The sequence below is a fragment of the Haliotis rufescens genome, unplaced genomic scaffold, assembly GCF_023055435.1.
Source record: "Haliotis rufescens isolate VD_foot unplaced genomic scaffold, xgHalRufe1.0.p SCAF_82, whole genome shotgun sequence".
In the NCBI taxonomy this organism is placed as follows: domain Eukaryota; kingdom Metazoa; phylum Mollusca; class Gastropoda; order Lepetellida; family Haliotidae; genus Haliotis; species Haliotis rufescens.
Genome location: NW_025964375.1, coordinates 120932 through 143668, shown reverse-complemented (window position 1 = coordinate 143668; position 22737 = coordinate 120932). Strand labels below are relative to the sequence as shown.

General features: G+C 40.1%; 1 protein-coding gene across 1 annotated transcript in view; it reads right to left on the bottom strand.

Moving 5' to 3' along the window:
- LOC124144130 overlaps positions 1-18139 on the bottom strand; it is a 44894-nt gene extending 26755 nt beyond the window's left edge. Inside the window, exon 1 of the mRNA XM_046513388.2 lies at positions 17548-18139. Within this exon, the coding sequence (XP_046369344.1) occupies positions 17548-17658 (111 nt within the window). The 5' untranslated portion in view covers positions 17659-18139. The remainder of the gene's footprint in view (positions 1-17547) is intronic.
- Positions 18140-22737: the final 4598 nt, after the last annotated feature.

Sequence of the window (22737 nt, the reverse complement as noted above, 5' to 3'; positions counted from 1 at the left end):
AGTAAATGTGTCTCTGGTTCATAATGGGCTGAGAACTTTCTACACTCATGTCATCCGAATCGGTTCAGTGCATTGGGAGTCCTCAAGGGACGTTTAATCTCGTATACCCTTTACATACACATTGGTTATTACTGACGCCGATTGTGTGAGAGATGCCCTTTGCTGTCCAGAATGAACTTGTGATTACATGTGGCTGGTCATGTATTGCTTTGTCCTTGTTGGAACATATGAAGTAGAGTACACTGTTTGACATTGCTGACCCCATTTTGACAATACATTTACCTACAGGTATTTAATGAGATACGAGTATTGTGGCTTGGAATATATGACTCTGAATTGGTATATGATTATACGTGTTTTGTGATGTGGCACTTGACAATTCCTGGTAATTGCCGACGCCACACATTTACACCGTTATGGGAAGTGGTTCCTGGTGTACCACGAGAACGTGAGTTTTTGTTTGTTTGTTTGTTTGTTTGTTTGTTTGTTTGATTAGCGCCGCACTCAGCATTATTCCAGCTAAATGACGGCGGTCTGTAAATAATCGAGTCTGGACCAGACAATCCAGTGATTGATATCATGAGCATCGATTCACGCAATTGGGATACGATGACATGCATCAACCAAGTCAGCGAGCCTGACCACCCGATCCAGTTAGTCTCCTCCTACGACAAACATAGTCGCCTTTTATGGCAAGCATGGGTTGCTAAAGACCTATTCTACCCCGAAATTTCACCGGTCGGTACGTGAATACGTAAGTATTTCTGTTCCATCACGGTGTTTCGGGTTAATAATGGAGGAAAATCAGTCACGCTGGTCGCAGACGTTACTACTCCACTAGCACGTGTATACAGCTGGCAAACCACGGATCCCCACCGAGGCGACCAAACTAAGTCGTCAGATCCTGCCACAACTAAGGGACGCAACTCTGCGCAGCAAATTGAGGTGCATGAGACCACTGGACAATCTCGTACTTATATGCACAAATTCGCGAATATAACTAACACATTCACATCACTTCATTGAAACTGAGATGTGTTATTCGTTTGAAGAACTGTCACGCTTATATGCTGCAGACCTGTGAAGATCCGGGGAGGAATCGGTCTCCAGCGACCCGACCTTGCCGTAAAGGCGACTATGCTTGTCATAAGAGGCGACTATGCTTGCCGTAAAAGGCGACTATGCTTGTCGTAAGAGGCGACTATGCTTGTCGTAAGAGGCGACTATGCTTGTCGTAAGAGGCGACTATGCTTGCCGTAAGAGGCGACTAACGGGATCGGGTGGTCAGACATGCTGACTTGGTATCCCAATTGCGTAAATCGATGCTCATGATGTCAATCACTGGATTGTTTGGTCCAGATTTCGTTATTTACAGACCGCCGTCATATAGCTGGAATATTGCTGAGTGCGGCGTTAACCAACCATCAAACAAACCCAAAAAACAAACAAACAAATGCAGCACCTGAAATGGCAGCAGCTGTTTTTCGAATATACAACTTCGTTGCACATTTATTTTAAATATCAATACATTATATATTACAATCATTAACTTACCAGAAGTGATATTGTTGTGCTTTTTATTTATCACACGTCAAATACACCTGTGACAATGAAAGCACGTATACATATACGCCTTGTGTATTGCCTTTACACAAAGCCGTGAGGGAGCTCCATGTATTGCATTTAATCGCATGACGTGATGACTATACATTTTATGGCAACTTGCTTAAACACCCCAGCCCTTGTCGAGAATAACAAAGTATGATCATTCAAAATTCGATCACCTCGAATAATTCATCATTAGGTATTTTGCCAGGACACCGTGACCCTGATTCGGAAAATAACAAAATAGCTGGTGGAGTGGTCTAGCGCACGTGGTACACATTCAGCATCTGGGCAGGTTAAGGGAGTGATGAGCCCCGAACTAGAATAACGTAGCGATTTCGTATCCAGCTACGAACCGCAGGAAGCGATGAAGTGTATATACGGAATGGCAAGCAGTTGAAACATGGAGGGGGGATTTACAGCACTCACACCTCACAACATTGACGCTCATTGAAGCTCAACGTCTTGAATGAAGCAGTACTCTTTCTTTGTAAACAACTATACAGATCCCAAAAGTAGTTCGAAAAGAGATTGGTTAAGTGCAGAGTGTGTTTACTTACGGCTGGCAAATTAAAGCACTGAATATATGCTTTAAAAATTGACACTATTTGAGGAGATTATTTTGGGATATTTGATTTTTTGGTTCGTGTACACAAACGTTTCTACTTCGGGAAATGTTTACGCAATGAAAGGTTAACGTAGACATATTGCGTCATGGGGTTATATTTACTCCAAGTCACGTCTGGTTTGTAACCTGTTTGAACCCAAGTCCAAAATAGCACATTAGGCTGAAGACTGGCGTCTTCTAAATATAAGGAATCGTTTATGTATTGTTTTTACTTAGCGTGTATGTAGGAATGAATGAAGCTTCCATTACGCAGCAGTCAGCAATATCGCAACAATATCATTGCGGCTGTAAATAATCGAAACTGGATAAGGCAAACTAGTGGTTGATAGCATGAGCATGAATTGTTTCAGCTTATGGCACACACGTTATGATCTCCATATGAGAGAACATATTGGTATGAGGACATTTGCGCACATAACTTTGACGTCATACTAATATCATTTCAATGAATGATTTTTAAAAATATCGAACATGTAGAAAAATAAAGGGACATAATAATATATTGCAATTATATAGAGTCTGACTTCCAGCTTGGATAGCGACTCAGTGACGCAACATAATATTACTACTGCGATGGATCAGGTGAACTCGAATTTCATTCACAGCACCCTGGGGAGAATACAACTCATGTGGCTATGAGGCACTAGAAGATTTACAGCCAGATTACCATCTCATCCTACCGGGTGCACATAGACAATAGACATCCATGATGTTCTCAGCACAGCCTCGTTGTTAGATCGATTGATATCGTACAACAAACATATATAACGTGATTTTGTTTTGTTTTTCATTAAACTCATTGGTACCTAAGGTCATTTTTATTTATATCTGATATCAATTTAATCGGGAGAAGAATACATGGAACAAGGAGTGAGTGAGTGAGTGCGTGAGTGCGTGAGTGCGTGAGTGAGTGAGTGAGTGAGTGAGGCTTAAAGCCGTTTTGGAAGTATTTCTGTGACATCTCGGCGTGTCCGCTTGATGTGATAAAGGTTAAAGTGATGCAGGTCTTAGAGGATGTCCACAGTGGTGACATCAATAGGCTCGGGTACAGTGTTGGCACATCTAGAAATTGTGTTCCGAGGCGACTATCATCAGATTCTGGCATACCTAAGTTAAATACGTGGGAAATATTTTATCATACACCAAGAACGCGGTTGTTGCCAACACAGGACCATTACAAATAATGCTAGCTTAGTGTGAGTTGTCTATAACGGCGCTTTCAGCTGCGTTTCAGTCACATCACCGACATGTCAGCTCTAATGTGGGAGGAAAGCCCGAATTGGTGCAGATCGTTTGTCATTTACACAATCAGGGCGAGTCTGTGATAGGAAGTTGTATATCCCATGATGTGTATATGCGAACAATATTCCAGTATCGGCTGTTAATATCTTACATATTTTACATTAAAATATACAAATTCATTTTCCTCTGTGATAAAAAGATTCGGTTTATGAAACCCGAAGACAGCTTTATCGTTTAAAACATTGGTTCCACTTGTATGGGTTTTCGGACGCTTAAGAAACATTCGTAATTTGTTTTCGGACGCTTAAGAAACATTCGTAATTTTTTCGTTAATCACAAGAACAACTGTAAAACATCTCATCACTTATAAAAGACGACTATATATTATAAACAAGCCATCATGTGAGTATTTACAATGTCTGTGTGATGTTACACCCTTTGTTATAGCGCGAGTAATTGCGACAAACACGGTCGTATGAAAACGTATGATGTCAGGCAGCCTATGATCCGACGATATTCTTTTCTAAGGCTTTTGATCTGAGAAATTTACCTTCATTAATTATACATAATTTACATGCATGATGTATGTTTGTTATTAATGTGTTATGGGCTTTTGTATTATTTACTAAATAGATTTGTCTGTCTGTCCGAATCCCATGATCAATGTTAGTGTGTGCACACTCGTCCCTTATGTATTGGTGTCCGTCCTTGTTTTATTGGCAGGTCAAGACATTTGATGTGTGGCTGGCTCTCGTTAGACTTCCCTTTTACTCCATATGAATCCATTGTACCCCCGTCTCCACACACAAGATACACACCGTGCCATGAGTGGATAATAAACTACAAATAATTTGAACAATTCATACACGCCAATTACAAAAACGATATGTCAATTTGATCAGAACGAAGCACTAAATACAAAGCGTATTTGCAGTCTGACCGAGCTCCGTCCCCGGCCTGAAATGTGACAGTAGTCTGTTTGTGGATGTCACACGGGGATTCTGATGTATTCAAGGTCAACAGGAACGTTCACGTTCGCCAACGCGTTATCTCCTCAAGCGTTCTACGGCAGGTAAACCAACAATTACAGCCATTATTCTGCTACCTTCCGAGTATTTAAGCGCTGTTCGTGGGAGGTGGAATGGATGGGTTGTCAGTGTATTTTTCCGCGTTTAATTCCCAACTTGGGACGGGTAACCTAGTATTAGATGTGCTGGGGGAACGTACCAGCCAGCCAGTTACTTCGTTGTGATATATATGCACGTACAGTGAAACCTCGTTAATCTGGATAGCAGGAGTTCTACTGGATTAACCAATATCCGGCTTAACGAATTATGGGGTTTATGGGAAGTCCCCCTTGTATGTATCAATACGTCGCTAAAACGAGCGTCCATATGGAGGGGTTTCCGGAGTAACGAGTGTCCGGCTTGTTAAAATTTAACGTCGCATCGGCATTATTTCAGCCATACACCGATCCCATGAGTGTGAAGACGTGTTATGACGAAAAAGGAATTGATCTCAAACAAAATTTAAACAACACGTGCTAGAAAGACATATTTACCAAAGCTGTTCATGTCTACATTAAAAATATAACGACGTGATTAAGACAGTATACAAACAAAGTCCCTATTTGAAGTAATATACAAAAAGATAAAGGCACAGCATTGTGCTGACCTGAGATCCCGTCAGCTGTCAGACTTCCACGCTGTGGCACGACTCAGGTGAAATTGATTAGTGTCAGAACAACCCGTAACACCCATAAGCCTGCGTGTTCCGTGTAATCGACATGACATCCTCGAGATATGCACGCTAATAAATCAACCGCTGACATTAGCGAGACATCAACAAGTCATTAATTTATTTAATATCTGTAGGGTTTTAATTATTACTGCTTGGGTTGATCAGTGCTCAGTTCGGATGAGGATTTGTGGTCATGCAAACATTGAGGACAGCAAACACTACACCATATACGCATAACACTACACCAAATACGCATAACACTACACCACATACGCATGACACCAAAACACATACGCAAACTTTAACTACCGTAGTGTTGACGTAACATGTCCGTGTATCGCGAGTTGACTGAAGTTTTATACTTGGCTTGGAGATGTAGCAGGTTCACATGTTAGAGTGAGTGAGTGAGTTGGGTTTAACGCCGCTTTTAACAGTATTCCAGTTATATCACGGCGTGTCAGCTTAATGTGGGAGGAAAGCCCGAAGTGATGCAGGTCTCAGACGTTTACCACTTCGGTGAAACCCACGAGCACGGGTATGGTGCTGACAAACCTAGAAACATAATTGGGGCGAACCGGGATTCGAACCCACAATCATAGGTTTCTGGCGTGCCCAAGGGACGCAACTCTGCACAGCGAATCGCGGCGCCTTAGACGACTGGGCCACCCGTGCCCCCTCACATGTTAGAATTCAGGTGCTTAGGGATCAATTACTCGTGAGCATGCGTATGTTTTGTAGTTTCATGCGTATGTGCTGTGGTGTTATGCCTATGTGGTGTAGTGTAGTGTTATGCGTATGTGGTGTAGTGTTGTATGTTTGTGTTGTAGTGTCATGCGTATGTGTTTCGTCGTCGTGCGTAAGTGGTATAGTGTTATGCGTATTTGGTGTAGTGTTATGCGTATATGGTGTAGTGCTATGCGTATATGGTGTAGTGTCATGTGTATGTGGTGTAGTGTTGTATGTATGTGGTGTAGTGTTGTATGTATGTGGTGTAGTGTTATGCGTATGTGGTGTAGTGTCATGCGTATGTGGTGTTGTGTTATGCGTGTGTGGTGTAGTTTTATTTGTATATGGTGTCGTGTTGTGTGTATGTTTTGTAGTTTATGCGTATGTGGTGTAGTGTTATGCGTGTGTGTTGTAGTGTTATGCGTATGTGGTGTAGTGTTGTGTGTATGTTTTGTAGTTTATGCGTATGTGGTGTAGTGTTATGCGTGTGTGTTGTAGTGTTATGCGTATGTGCTGTAGTGTTATGCGTATGTGCTCTAGTGTTATGCGTATGTGCTGTAGTGCTGTATGTATTTGGTGTACTGTTGTATGCATGTGGTGTAGTGTTATGCGTATGTGGTGTAGTGTTATGCGTGTGTGGTGTAGTGTTGTATGTATGTGGTGTAGTTTTGTTTGTGTGTGGTGTAGTGCTATGCGTATATGGTGTAGTGTCATGTGTATGTGGTGTAGTGTTATGCGTATATGGAGTAGTGTCATGTGTATGTGGTGTACTGTTGTATGTATATGTTGTGTCCCGCTGATGTGTTGTAGTGTCATGCGTATGTGTTTCGTCGTCGTGCGTATGTGGTATAGTGTTATGCGTATTTGGTGTAGCGTTATGCGTATATGGTGTAGTGCTATGCGTATATGGTGCAGTGTCATGTGTATGTGGTGTAGTGTTGTATGAATGTGGTGTGGTGTTATGCGTATGTGGTGTAGTGATATGCGTATGTGGTGTAGTGTTATGCGTATGTGGTGTAGTGTCATGTGTATGTGGTGTAGTGTTGTATGTTTGTGTTGTGTCCCGCTGATATTTATTGTAGTGTCATGCGTATGTGTTTTATTGTCATGCGTATGTGGTGTAGTTTTATGCGTATGTGGTGTAGTGTTATGCGTATGTGTAGTAGTGTTAGGCATATGTGTTTTAGTGATGTGTGCTGTAGTGTTATATGTATGTATATGTGCTGTATTCTGTGTGTGTGTGTGTGTGTGTGTGTGTGTGTGTGTGTGTGTGTGTGTGTGTGTGTGTGTGTGTGTGTGTGTGTGTGTGTTGTGGCTGTGTATGTGTATAGAATATGTCGATGTCATTATTTCTATCAAAGTCAATCGTCACTGTTCGTACACTCCGGTGTAACAGGTATGTGTCATCCACTGCAGCTCCCCACACAGCTGTGTAGTCCCACGACATCTGGTATATGAAATCAGTTACCGTTGCCAGGGTGACATCAACACGCTCTAATCAATACACACACATCAATCTCTGATGTAGTGTCTTTGTATAGACCACACTCGATGCTATCTTCATTACAGATTAATATTTGCCCTGTTCGATAATATAACTACCTTGGAAGGTTAAACAGTAATAAAAACAATACTGTCAATACAATAAGTGCAATATATGATACCCTTGTAGATATATCATGTTTCTTCATCGATTTGAAATCATTGCTTTAAAGAAATGCCTATTGAGTGAGTGAGTGAGTGAGTGAGTGATGAAGGGGGTGAGTGAGTGAGTGATTGAGGGAGTGAGTGAGTAGTTTGCAGTATACATATTTTGACGGCAAGACACCAATAATGAACTCGCTGTTTCCAGGTTCCAGACTGTACGACAAGAGGGATAACTTTCCAATAGTCAACTTTCCCTTTTTGTCGTGCAATATTCTTGCAGCTCCAGCCCTTTGTCACACAGGTTTCAAAGTACAATCGAGCATGCCTTTTCTACCAAGATTTCAAAGAGCCTCATACAACTCTTGCTCAGAAGGTGTTTGATCAAGGTTATAACAACCAAGGCCTCAGTAAAACTTTCAAAGTTTAATGGTAGACATGTTGAGGACATTTCCAAATTGATGCATCAGTGACAAATATGATGTCCAAAGCAATTCCCTATTTTGACTTCTATCAAATGTTCCCGTGTTTTTTTAAGTGAACAATTGACTTGCCTTTGAATGTGTTTGTGACGGACCACCGTTGGGGCAGGATACGCTCACCCTTTAGCGAACACCTGGTATCATCACTATATGATAGAGATTCAAAAACAGTATATTATATTCAGATAAACACTTTCGTTTCACACAAACACACAAGCGAACTCAATATTCAAAAGTTAGCATACATGATAAGAAAGGTCTGAAACTGGCGATACTGAGAGCTCACAGACATGTTTCAACCAACCACCTCCAGTGCAACAGCTGCTTCACTTCACTGTGAAATCCAAACACAATACCTGTCAATCATGACTGTGCTTTCTGGTCTAGGAAATGATTTTGCATAATGCTTGACAATGACGCTGACAAAAATGACGATGATTGCTACTAATATTTCAGTATGAATATACATCTTGTCGAGTCGAAACTTTGAAATGAAAATATATTTATATATAACCATTTACTCAGGGCCCTCGGCGGGGCTATGACAGGCGATAATTAAAATAGCATCGGTACAAAGCGTAACCTGTCTGCCGGAAATAAAATATGTCCTATCTTAAATTATTTTTTTCAAATAACAAATATAAAAATAATATTTTTCAACTGTATCATGAACATGTGTTTATGAATCACTATCAAATAATAATACGAGTGATCTCAGGTGTTCGCGAGCGTATGGTGAGCGTATCCTTCCCCATCGGTGACACCCGTCACAAACACATGCAAAGGCAAGTCAAAATCATGTTTGAATCATGTAAATGCACCTTACATTTCAAAATAAACTCACTGACACGAAACACACGACTGTAGACGTATTATTGTTCCTCCGCGGAATTTAAAGAATATAAACTTTTTAAAGGTTCATATTCTTCAGATGGCTTTCATATCTGGACTTGGACAGCAATGAAATTGAAACTTCACTCATACCTCCTATCAAAACTTGCATGGCATACTTTGAGCTACACCTAAATCCCCGGGCCTACTTCAGTGTATCGAAACCAGGTTTACAATGTCCATTACATTACAGGTAAAACACATTGAAAGGAGTTGGTATTTCTTTTCATATGAAATTGGCTTCAGGCATGTGAAAATATGTACATATGCGCGTGATTCATGCGACTTAGTGCGACTTCATTCACATTACAAAGTGATGTGTATTATATTAAGACTCGCAACATGTTGAATGTGTTATTATTATGCAATGGTTCAATGGATGTTTATAAATGGGTGTTACGCTCACTTATCCACGCCTGAACGTGTACACAAATCCAGTGTATGTTGGTAGTCGGATTCTGTTCTTCAAAATAAGATCTTTTTCTATAAGACAAACTGTAAGCATATACGAAACTCCGAAAGTGATCGACCATTAGCCTCTTTCAATTAACATTTTGTTTGTTTGTTGTTTAACGCTGCACTCAGCAACATTACAGCTAAAAGACGGTGGTCTGTATATAAACAAGACAACCCAGTGATTGACATCAGGAGCACCGATCTACCGACCTTGACATGATGCCGTTCAATATCAACCCGATCCCGCTAGTCGCCTCTTAAGACAAGCATGGGTTGCTGAAGACCGAATTTAACCCGGATCTTCACGTTAGTCGCCTCTTAAGGCAAGCATGGGTTGCTGAAGACCGAATCTAACCCGGATCTTCACGGGTATTTTAATCAGCAAAGACAATAGATAAGTATTTTATTGGTAACGTCTTTATTGTTTCTAACGACGTTAAATGGCTACGAGTTGACCCTTAGTCAGTTGACACAACAAAGAAATTGTTTTCCATAACCGTTTCATGTCTTCAGAAGTCACCATGGTTCTCGTGGTGGCATCTGAAAAGATGCATCGGCACTACGCTTGCCTAGAGCTACGGGTAACATCGTACTTCAATACGTGTGTTGTAAACGCAAGGTCAATCCACAACTACAAAATATGTCATAAGCATATTAAAGGATAAATACTTACGCATCGTAAACCCAAAGTGATAGAAACATCCCTTTTAAGCTTTCGCTCTTTCCCTCTCCAAGTTTACCTAATATCATCTCTCTCTCTCTCTCTCTCTCTCTCTCTCTCTCTCTCTCTGTCCGTGATATTGCTGGAATATTGCTAAAAGCGGCGTAAAACCATACTCACTCACTCACTCACTCACTGTCCCAATTCCACTCTTGTCTTATCACAATTATCATCATACAAATAACACAACTTCATCATTGCATCAGGATATTGATATAACTTCGCCCACATGTGAATACTAGGTACTAAAACATAGCCGCTGTGTAGCTTACTTCCTGTATTCACACACGGGCATTCTAAATTAATGTTCTCTATACCAACAACCTCGTGATACATATGTCGGCACGCCTTTGAACAGCGAAGAAATATATCATAAAAAGAGTGGACTTTAGCACACCGCCCTGCCGCACACACAGTATCAATTCGCGTTTCATTGGATACTAGAAAATACACCGCCTTTGATGTACCCATCAGGTTGTCAGGGTTTATGTCTTGGGTAGACTGATGACACATGTGACCCACCATTCACGAACTACTAATAGGATGTTGTGACAGAGCCAGTGAGAGCGGTGTAAAACACACATTTACTCTACCCCTAGGCTTAAGCGAGCAATATGTTTAACATTTACACATACTACGCATAACCCCCTAACCTATGCAAACAGCCAACATCCAGGTGTCATTATATGTTTGCCTAATACTTAAGTCTATAAAATTGGTGGGTCAGAGGTTCTTAATAATGAATCGATTTGACTTACACTGACCCCAAATTTTGATATCGGATATCGCAAATTCGAGTACATTCGAGAAGACACGGCCACATCAGGAAGTAGCTTTGATATGTATGCACACCTTATAGTTAAACAATTACCACGTTAATATAAATGTATAAAAGGAGACAATTTATTTTAACGTTGGCATTACATTTCGAGGTCAAGGTCACGTCTTGAAAAAAGGTCAAGGTCACGCACATAGATAAAGTTCAAGATCACTAATCATTATGTAAGAAGGATAACGTCTTGGCTGGCTACGCGAGCAGGTGTTGTTTTATGATTACGTGTATTCCATTTGTCAAACAGTCAATATATGCTAGTCTACAAGCCACAAACCAAATACTCGGTAATGTAACTACTGGCATGCCCACACATCCAAGCAGGCAGAAACTCCCTATTAGTCTTCTGAACCCACCAAAGCATGTTTCATGGACTCTATGACTCACAAGTGGGCAATATACAAGTGTCACCCACGCAACATCTCCGTCGAGAGAACCGATCAGCGATCGCAAATTTCAATTTTCTCCCTGACTACCCGAGCACAGAATCCACCCTGTATTCCATCCGCCATGCTCTGATTCCCACCTTGTCCTGTGTGTAGGGTGCTGGTTTCAGTTGACTTGAATGAGGCGTGTGTGTGTGTGAGAGAGAGGGAGAGTTATTTGTGGGGTCAGATGAATGAGCGGTCCCAGCAAATTAACACGTGCCTCATGACTTATTAATCAGACACACACACACATATATTCACACACGCACGCACGCACATACACACAACTCAAAAATACACACACAAACTCAAGCACACATACACACAAACTCAAACACACACAAACTCAAACACACATACACACAAACTCAAACACACATACACACAAACTCAAACACACACACACACACACAAATTCAAACACACACATTACATGGGTACTTGACCTTGCCATTGACCTTGGTGAGCATGATTCTAGTTTATATGTTTCTATCCATGTTTACTACCACCGCTAGAATATAAATAGTGTGTCCAAGCATAAATATTCAGAATATGTATCACGCTTTTCATCAGTAACAAGAACGACATTGTCAGTTTATACAAATTGTAAATACACAACACGTTTTGATATCGAAAAGATATTCCTTACAGGAATTGTAGGCTATCGGGCATGCGGCTTTGTATGTAGAATTGCATGAGGTAATTTAACAACGCTGTTTACTTTAACCAATGTACGTGTTTCAGCTTTGAATCACACCCACACTGTTTGTTGATGACACACACAGAGATGACATTCATCTAATTTAATGAATTTACAGCCAGAATTTTACATCAGTAATCTCACGAATAAATCACTCAGGAGAGCATATTGTAAATTCAGAATATCGCTACACGGTTTTAAGATTAACATGCTACGAAAGTCAAAACATACAAATGAAGACTTGAGTCTATATCTATGTACCCACTGTAAAGGGAGGCACTTAGAGGATGAATTTCATGTTTTGTTTATATGTTCAAAATATTCTTCTGTCAGAAACCACTATTTGCCTTGGTTGTCCAATGTCCATCATGATAATCACAGTTTATGTAATCTCCTCAACTCTAAAAATCTCAACATTGTAAAGGCTTTGGCCTTATACTTAAACCATGTATTTAATGTGAAATAAGACTACTTGTATTTATTTTCCTGACATCACGTGACGCAGCAATTAATGTAATTGTAATTGTACTCTAGGCCACATGGCCCAAAATACTGAATAAAGAATCTTGAATCTTGAATCTTGACATTCATCTAACGCTTGGTGTATTGTTGATGTACTGGTTGCCTCTTTTGTATTGCGGAACTATACTGGCACGCCTTCACAGTGAGTATTGTGCATTGTTGTTATGTTTTAGAATAATTGTATATCAAGGAGCTGATGTCATGTACTAGGATATACTAGGATAATGATTGTGACGGTATAAAGCATGAGGTAAAATTACTATTATCCATATATCAAACGTTTGGATGTCTCGCAGTTTCGTAATGTCAACCCAAGTTCAAAATACAGAACGTTAATATGTTTGCCAAATAATTTATTCAATCTTATTAAAATCAAATGTTTACTCCGTAGATGAAGAAGTAGAAGAAGAAAAACGAACAGAAGAAGCAGAAGGAGAAACAGAAATAGAAGCATCAGAAGAAGAAGAAACAGCAGAATAGTGAGTGAGTGAGTATGGTTTTACGCCGCTTTTAGCAATATTCCAGCAATATCACGACGAGGGACACCAGAAATGGGCTTCACACTTTGTAACCATGTCGGGAGTCGAACCCGGGTCTTCGGCGTGACGAGCGAACGCTTTAACTACTAGGCTACTTGACCGCCCCTTGCAGCAGAAAAAGAAGTGACAAAAGAAGAAGAAACAGACGAAGCAGAAACAGACGAAGCAGAATAAGAAGCAGCATAAAACGAAGGAGAAGATGAAGCAGAAGAGGAAGGAGAAGGAGAAAAATATCAAGTACAAAATGAGAGAACCCAAGGGTATGTACTTCCCTGCTAGTATACACATGGTAAGAACATTAAAAAATCTCGGTAAGGCGTATAAACCATACCTACCCCACCGACCCCATTCAGCTGACCCACAACCTTTTACATCAACATGTCTCCCGCCCTACTGCCACCCCCTCGAGTCCCAGTGAGCACTGTACCCACATCAGACGGTCTGGACCTACCCCCAGCCACTCTACGCTAAAAACACGTTCACCCACTACCAGCAATATTCCTCTAAATGTACAAAAGAAAACATATGACGACCACCCAAAAAAAAACTCAAACAAACAACAAAACAAAACGCAAAAAAACACAAACAATATTATAAAAAAAACAGCATAAAAATTCCGGAAAATACCCAGACAGACCACTCCCCCTGCTCCACATATTGTGTTGAATTTGTGTATAATATTCCTCAATGTATGCTAATAATTCCCTGAGGGGAGAGATAGCATCTTGGTAACGACCTAACTGGCTGTCGTACCTGCTCACGTCGTATCACTGGGTCCCTCCCTAACAGCTACCTCCCCAAGGCGATTGTTTCTGGTACAGATAGCTATTAAACGAGCGCTCGATCGTCTATAAGACGACTCTCTACACTCTACACTCATTCATCGAAACAGTCTTATGTCATTGATGGGAAGACTTGCCATGTTAAACACCGAGAGTTCGAGTTTCACAGTGTAAATTATGTACCATTCGTAATATTAATCTCTGTCAAAATCCAAGTCTCCTTGCATCCGTTTTACAAACTTTATTGGGTTCAGGGGCGGTCGGGTAGCTTAGTGGTTAAAGCGTTCGCTCGTCACGCCGAAGACCCGGGTTCGATTCCCGACATGGGTACAATGTGTGAAGCCCATTTCTGGTGTCTCCCGCCGTGATATTGCTGGAATATTGCTAAAAGCGGCGTAAAACCAAACTCACTCACTCAGTAATAACCAAAGTTCGTATACAGCAAACACTGGAAGTATCGAACACGAATATAACGAATATCGCGAAGTGATACAATGTGAATCACGTTATTGTTGATTCGGCGATGTGACATGTTGACTACATTGTATTTTCTTATCGTATCCTAGGCGTTGGCGCAATCTGTCAAACAACGTGAGCAACATTTTACAGGTCCGTCTACGTCAAATGGTCATTTAAACACACATGCAGAAATAGATCATTTTATGCGCTACCCTGTCGCCGCTACGTTAGCCTAAGTGTGTATGTTGTTTAACCTGCATAACACGTTTGGGTTACACACATGTAAAAAATAACATCTCCGTCAGATTTGTAAGGTAAAACAGTACGGTGGGCCGTGATTATCAGTCTCGGCAAATAGCGCTTATCTACTCATGAAAATATTCGTGTAATATATTTTTTCAAAAATGTAAAGAAATGAATGCTGAATAAATAAGATGAATCCATGCAAAATAAATTAAAAATATACTGATAAAAACGTGAAATGAATAAGAAATATGTTTTGGAAAAAAAGAAAATGTTTATTCCGACGAAACTTACAAACAATTTGTTGTTGCCTAATGAATCATGAACGTAATGGTGAAATGGCAATATGCAATCACGTGATCCCTGATCACAAAATAAGTCTCCTTGTCAACATGGTGATAGCGCACGACTTTTATTACTGCAGTTAACATATTTGCACTTTTGATTAAGATTACATCTAGTCAAATGGGTGGATTTGATTGCCTCCAGTTTGTTCTTCCAACACGCCCGATACCTTTTAAAGTATTTTTATTATATATTTTGTTATCTGACATGTTGATATAATTTTGTTAACTTATTCAACAGAACGAGTATCAAATAAAGACTGATAGTTGTTAGTTATGGGATTTCCTGTAATTGTAGGCCAATATTTTTGCATACCATTATTTATTTATGTCTATTCCATGTGCTACAAGACCAGTATAATGTCTCGCAAAAGAGGGTACGGCATTTAACACATGTTTAGAAAGTACACCTGATGAGATGCCGCTTTTCAGTTTATGGAACCCCAATGACTGATTCCAGTGTCACAGACACGTGCACTCGATTACACAGGAATTGTTTAAAACATTTCTGTTTCAGCGTCTGTTTTATTTCACCGTGTGAAATATCAACGTGTGTTCTATTTCAATGTGTGAAATATCAACGTGTTCTATTTCAACGTGTGTTCTATTTCAACGTGTGTTCTATTTCAACTGTTGAAATATCAACGTGTGTTCTATTTCAATGTGTGAAATATCAACGTGTGTTCTATTTCACCGTGTGAAATATCAACGTGAGTTCTATTTCAATGTGTGAAATATCAACGTGTGTTCTATTTCAACGTGTGAAATATCAACGTGTACTCTATTTCAACGTGTGAAATATCAACGTGTGTTCTATTTCAACGTGTGAAATATCAACGTGGGTTCTATATCAACGTATGTTCTATTCAACGTGTGTTCTATTTAAGCCTGTGAATAAGCAACTATCAACAAGTGGTCACGTCACGTTCAGGCTTAGATCGTGAACATCCAACGTGAGCAGCTAATGCAGACAATCGGAAACATGCCCTTCCGTGTCATCACCTACATCTACAGTCTGTTGTCTGTACATTTCATGACTATTACGTTCCTTATCATAACAGAAATAGCTTTCACCTGCTAACAACTCCGTTTGTATCTACAGCAAGGTCATCCTTGTCAGACCTTAAGCTCGATCTGCCGCAAGCTTGTTACATGTGTGTAAGTTCAACTGTACTGTCAGTATCATACATGAAACATGATTAATATGAACCAATGAGAAGGGTCCACCCTGACCGTGACAAGCATCACACTTCAGAGCTTCATCCAGATACACGTACATAAATAATGGTTTGTACCTTCCTATACATGTGTATAAATGAATGAATAGATATTGCTTTACTCCGTTTCAGCAATATTACAGCTATTTGCGGCGAGAAACAGTCAACAAAAAATCATGTGCACATAAAGAACAATAATATAAGGTTGATAGAAAATATCAGTCACATATATGTATCACACAAAAACGAGTAAAACTGACTATTTGGGCTAGAATCTATAAGACGAAGACGAATTTCTTTTAAAAATGTTACCATCTTATGGTTATGTACCTATACATGCGTAAGTGAACATTAAGTTTCCCACTCGCGTGCAAATGTGGAGCAAGCAGAGCGTGGAGTAGCAGTACTTGTATCTCGAGCATGTCTTGCGTTGGTGGAAGTTCAGCCTTAAGTTGTCGCCTAGAGGAGATTTGGGTCAACCTCCAAACACGATTTTAGAACAGGCATACAACTACCGACGCTTTAAGGGACCGGACCATGAATATCCGTGATTGTTTAAATAAACATGCAAAATGACATTGTATGCATGTAGGCTCGCATGACATGGTCCAGAAAAGTGACTATGCATTTGATTCATATTACACTGAATTGTTAATATGCATTCACATTACTTAATAGTCATCATGCGTTCTCGTTACACTGAGTTATAATGCATTCAAACGACACCGAGTTATGCATTTTGCATGAGTTACGTGCATTTAGGTTCCATAGAGTAGTCATGCATTCAGGTGTTATTGGTATCATGCTTTCACGGTACATGGAGTTCTGCATGGACCATTTTCACAGGTGTACATATATGTATACAGTTGAACCTTAGTATCCCAAACTCCTCGCCATTCCTCTCCCGAGAGGCCAAAGTTTGAAACAGTGTCGATATAAGACATATATCTAAGGAAGCAGTGCCCAGTGACCACTGCATTGCGCGGTGCCATTGGCTCACTTCTGAGAGGAGTCGGTTCTTCAAGTTCAATAATGCATTTGTAATATAATGTTATCGTTAAGACTAAGTACACACTGTGTCTGTATAACAGTTCCAGGCCCTCGATCTAAGTTCAGTATAACTAAATGTAATATATCGAAAAACATAGAAATGTATCATTCTTTAAATCTATGGCTATCAACACCGATATTGTAACAAACACATGCTTACTTCATACATTTCGGTGGAATTGCCAAATAAAACGTGTCATGTATGATATAGACAGGCCTAATATAGGTCCCTGGCCTTGTGTATGTTGATACTTTATAACCCAGGTGTCATTTGCGATGAGCTAACATTTACTTACTTGCAAATCTCCCAGAGGCGCAAACACGAAGAAACTTGATAATATGATAAATCCATAAAGAAAGGCTCTCTGCAGGTGAAACTGTTTGACAAGCTCGGCTAAATCCGCCATGATTGTAGCAGCGCATGTAATCAAGGCTTGTGATGTGCGCCGCTATGCATGACACTTATCTGACGATGCCTTGAAAACGACACACACAAAACACTGCCAACATTCACCAGGTGCAAGTATGTCAACACCTGTCATTAACGTCTTGCGAGCTTCGTGGCAGGCTAAACTTAGTATAAATCCATACCAGCGAGAAATCAGCTGTGCAACAACACCGTACCGCTTTCATCTACGCTGATGTCAAACTATCTCATAGTAAAGATTCCCCTGTGTGAATGACAGTCGGTGGGCCAGCCAAGCGACCCGTCACCCGTTCGTCTGGCCAGACTAGTAAAGGGGAGAGCTGACGGCCGGCCAGGCTTCATCTGATCTGTCACCACCGTGCTCGCTCTACGCCCGCAGATGCAAACATTACACACGTCTCTTCCGTGTTTTTCACGGCGTTTAAATTTGAGTAATCGACGGCAATGGGTTGGCGGAATGTTAAACTGATTGCGAGGGGATTTTTTGATCAATGGGACAGGCCTAGTGGAGAGGAGGACTTATAACGACATCTAAGGCGTGCCGGTCGTTCTTGAGTGATGATTTGGATGCTAGTCGGATTGGCCGTGGAATGACTGTAACACTTGTATGGCAGGTTTTACGACGATTATTTTCGTGTGTCAGGCAACAACATAATTACATTCTTTTCACTGTTACGGATACAGTGAAATCCTGTTAATCTGGATGGCCCTGTTACCTGTAAAATTCGGACACGTTGCCAGATTCGTATGCCAATTTCATCAAATATAAACGTTCGTGGCGGAAGGTTTCTGAATAAACAGAGCTCGGACTAACGAGGTGTCAGTGTATAAGGGTGCTTCACAATATGGACGATCACACTATAGGTTAACAGAGTGATTGGGTGAGTGAGTGAGCTTGTGAGTAAGTGAGGTCTTACGCTGTTACATTGTCAAAACTTAACATTCGAGTCACAGCGGATGGCACAGAAAGGCGAACATGTAGATGATTTTTCACAATTTCATCGTCGTGGCAAAGGAAATTGACACCTAAAACAGTACCGTGCGTTGTCGCATAATACACACAAACACACACAAACACACACACACACACACACACACACACACACACACACACACACACACACACACACACACACACACACACACACACACACACACACACACACACACGCTCACACACACACATGCTCACACACATGTGCGTACCTTCCTTAAAGTTTTATGGTAGACATGTGGTTCCAGTGTTTATGGTAGACATGTGGTTCCCGTGTTAATGGTAGACATGTGGTTCCCGTGTTTTTTTTAGGTCAATAACTGACTTGCCTTTGCATGTGTTTGTGACGGGTGCCACCGGTGGCGAACACCTGGTATCATTATTATTTGATAGTGATTCATTCAATCGACTCTGCTTCATGCAGAGATTTCTATCGGATATGAAAAGGGTTTTGTCGCTTTATTTATTTGATATCGTTTCTATCGATAGAAGACGGTGTAGTCAGAAAAATTATGCTGCATATCATAAAAATATTTTTGAGAATAAATGACCTGGCTTGACTTGACAATTTGTCGTCAACACAGAGAGGTCACCGCATGTGTTCAGAGATCACCTGGGTGGCACGGAAGGGACGTTATCCCAGCGGTATACTAATCACTTGTAGTTATGGGCTGCCGAGGTACATTATTGTCTGAATAATGTCCTACAATTCCCAGCCTCAATGAAAGTATGCGACATTTTGTTATATTCTTCAAGGCCAGAGCCGTTACAACAGCTCCAGTGAAGTATGTTGTGTATATAGTTTATTTGTTTGTTGTTTAACGCCGCACTCAACAATATTCCAGCTATATGACGACGGTCTGTAAATTCACTTCATGAGATCTGGTTTTATTGAGCTTGCATACACACCATATCGTAATATATATTATATACGGTCTTTGAAAGGCATCTAGAAGTGATACACATAAGGAAGAGAATATATGGATGTCAACTTCTTTATTATGAGGAACACAACGCCTCGGAGTGACCTGATGTCAGCCCAAGAGGAAATATATATTTTACGGACGCTTCTGTTAATATCGCAACGATCTTTTGAAGTGTGCAGTATAGTTAACTTAATCTTGAATTTCTGAAAATAGACAAAAAACAAACTTGGGCCGTCTGTAAGGTAACACACGTGTTTAGTAGGCGCGTGGCTAGCTTAAATGTGGATTCGAAAGTGTGACACTGAATTCACATAAATAATCGCGAGATGATGGTACTGTGGCCACCATTTGTAATAGGAAAGAAATGTGTATTCGCTTGCGTGCTAATATCGTTTCGATTAAGGTACTATCTTCTGTAACCACAGTCATCAAAACAGTAAAATCTTGCTTCAGACGGACATCAGGAAGACCCCGTATTATGTCTGTTATAATAGTGAAGCTGTGTCTGATTGTTATCAACATCAAGACCCCGTATTGTCTGTTATAATAGTGAAGCTGTGTCTGATTGTTATCAACATCAAGACCCCGTATTGTCTGTTATAACAGTGAAGCTGTGTCTGATTGTTATCAACATCAAGACCCCGTATTGTCTGTTATAACAGTGAAGCTGTGTCTGATTGTTATCAACATCAAAACGCCATATTATGTCTGTTATAATAGTGAAGCTGTGTCTGATTGTTATCAACATCTAGACCCCATATTATGTCTGTTATAATAGTGAACCTGTGTGTCTGTTTTTCACAAAATTAAGGTTCCATTAAGGGTAAAAGGCTAATTACTGGTTACAAGCTTATGAATGATCACTGACAATCAGTGATGTCACCAGGTGTTCACACCGTGTCTGTTGTTTGTATACTATTTCAATGACGTAGAACACACCAGGGTTACATACAAAAGTAAGAATGTGTGCAGTTATAACGGAAAAGAATTACTCTCGTAACATCTGTTTTCACCACGAAGACCACGTATTATGTCTGCTGTAATCGTGACGCCCCGTGTCTGTTTGTTGTTTAACACGTCTTCTTAAAATTTATCAACACTAAAACTCCCAATAGATATGTGTACACTTCTCACTCACATGAGTCCCAAAGAGGGACAGGTCAGCCGAAATTGCTAAGGCAGAAGGCGACCTCTTAAACACTTAAACCAACTACAACATATACCAAATCACATACTTTGCCATGGTTAATGCGCAAGTACACATGTTTTTCATTGAGTCCGGACGTGGCGTAGTCAGTACTGTGTTGGAAAGAAGTGAGACAGGTCATACTGAAGATGTTCCGACGCTCAGCCCAAGGCGAACTTAGTCGCCCTCGACAATTGTAATTAGCAAGTAGCGCTGCGGAGAAAACACAATGTATTTGAAGTATAACCACTTATGCCTAGGACCACTCACGCGAAAGATTTTCTTCGTAGTTTGGGAACGATTTTCGCTGGGTTGGCCATGAACCTGTTTACACATATTGTTGTTCCCATAAAAAAACAAGACCCATACACATAATTATATATCTCACCTTATATACCCAGTTGTAACTGCTATCATGCGTATCTAATAGTATCTTAAGATAACCTGAATCTGGTATAGGCAACTATTAAATAATAATACAAATAATTTTAATAAATATATGCAACAAGGTGGTTTCAGTTCAGGATAATTCATAGGATACTTACAACGAACTCATTTCTATTTAATATCAAGAATGTGGACAGTGATCGATGTACTTTTTGCAGTGATGATAGAGAGACGATCGTCCATCTCTTGTGGGAGTGTGATATTGTACAGAATTTCTGGAAACAGTTTATGAGCTGGATAAATGACAAATGTGGACACATTCATAATCTAAATCTTTCAGCAGTATTTATTATTTTTGGCTTTAAAGAAAATCTTATTACTGATAAAGTGTTTGATTTTATCAGCCTGTTCACAAAATACTTTATCTACAGATGTAGAGTTCAAAATATACTACTGAATGTACAGTTTTTAAAGAATGAACTCAAACTTCGCTATAAGATAGAGAAAAGATGTTTTTGTCCACAAACAGAGGTTTGGAACTTAACAAAGACTGGATGATGTACCACAACCTTTTTGAATTTTAGGATATGTATATATATATATATGCTTATGTACATGCGTATATCATGGTATGCCCATGTGTTAGTGTCTACATTTCTGTATTATTCAATTGAAACCACTGATTTGAGGTTTGAGATCTCTTTTTGAGAATATAATGTGTGTGTGTGTGTGTGTGTGTGTGTGTGTGTGTGTGTGTGTGTGTGTGTGTGTGTGTGTATGAGAGTGCTTGTGGCGTCCCTGTGTGAGAGTGTGTAAATGGTGCCTGTATGAGAAGTGTGAATTGCTGTTGTGTTTTTATGATAAAAAAAGGGGATTCCATCATGTGATACATATATATTATGCATTAAATCATTTATTATCACTAGTAATATCAATCATCACATTACAAATGAGGTGCAAACAGTTAATGTATTAATATGCATTATATCGTGTACAATGTATTCTGAACCCTGAATAAAAACAATTATTACAAAAAAATATATGCAACAAAATACCTTCCATAATCATCGGCGAAATAACATTGTCGGTGGTAAAGAAAGGGAGCTAATTCTGCTTGCCTAAACGAAAGTGGTTGGCTGTCTACCCCTGTGGACGTGTGTCTACCCCTGTAGACGTGTGTCACATTTGGTCTCCGGTAGCTGAGTTTGTTTGAGCTAACCATGCTTATTATTGTCATAGTTTTAATAGTGAATACTAGTTTATGCTAAAGGTAGGTCTATCATCTGCCATATTTGACTGTTTTCCCGTGCCGCGTGGTTGACCTGGCGGTTTAGTCGGACAGTGTTTGTGGGGAAATCCTCATTCAAGGTAGTTTCACGTCTGTATAGTTCACGTGTAGTGGAAAGTGAATCTGACGGGGATGTTAACGCAGAAGAAGTCTTTGCTTGCCATTCAGTTATGCATTTCATTTCACATGTATTTGTATGTTTGATGAGTTTTTATTGTGCAATGTGTACGCTTAAGAAGTAACTTTTTCATTTTCAAAATCAATAACCATAGCTGCAA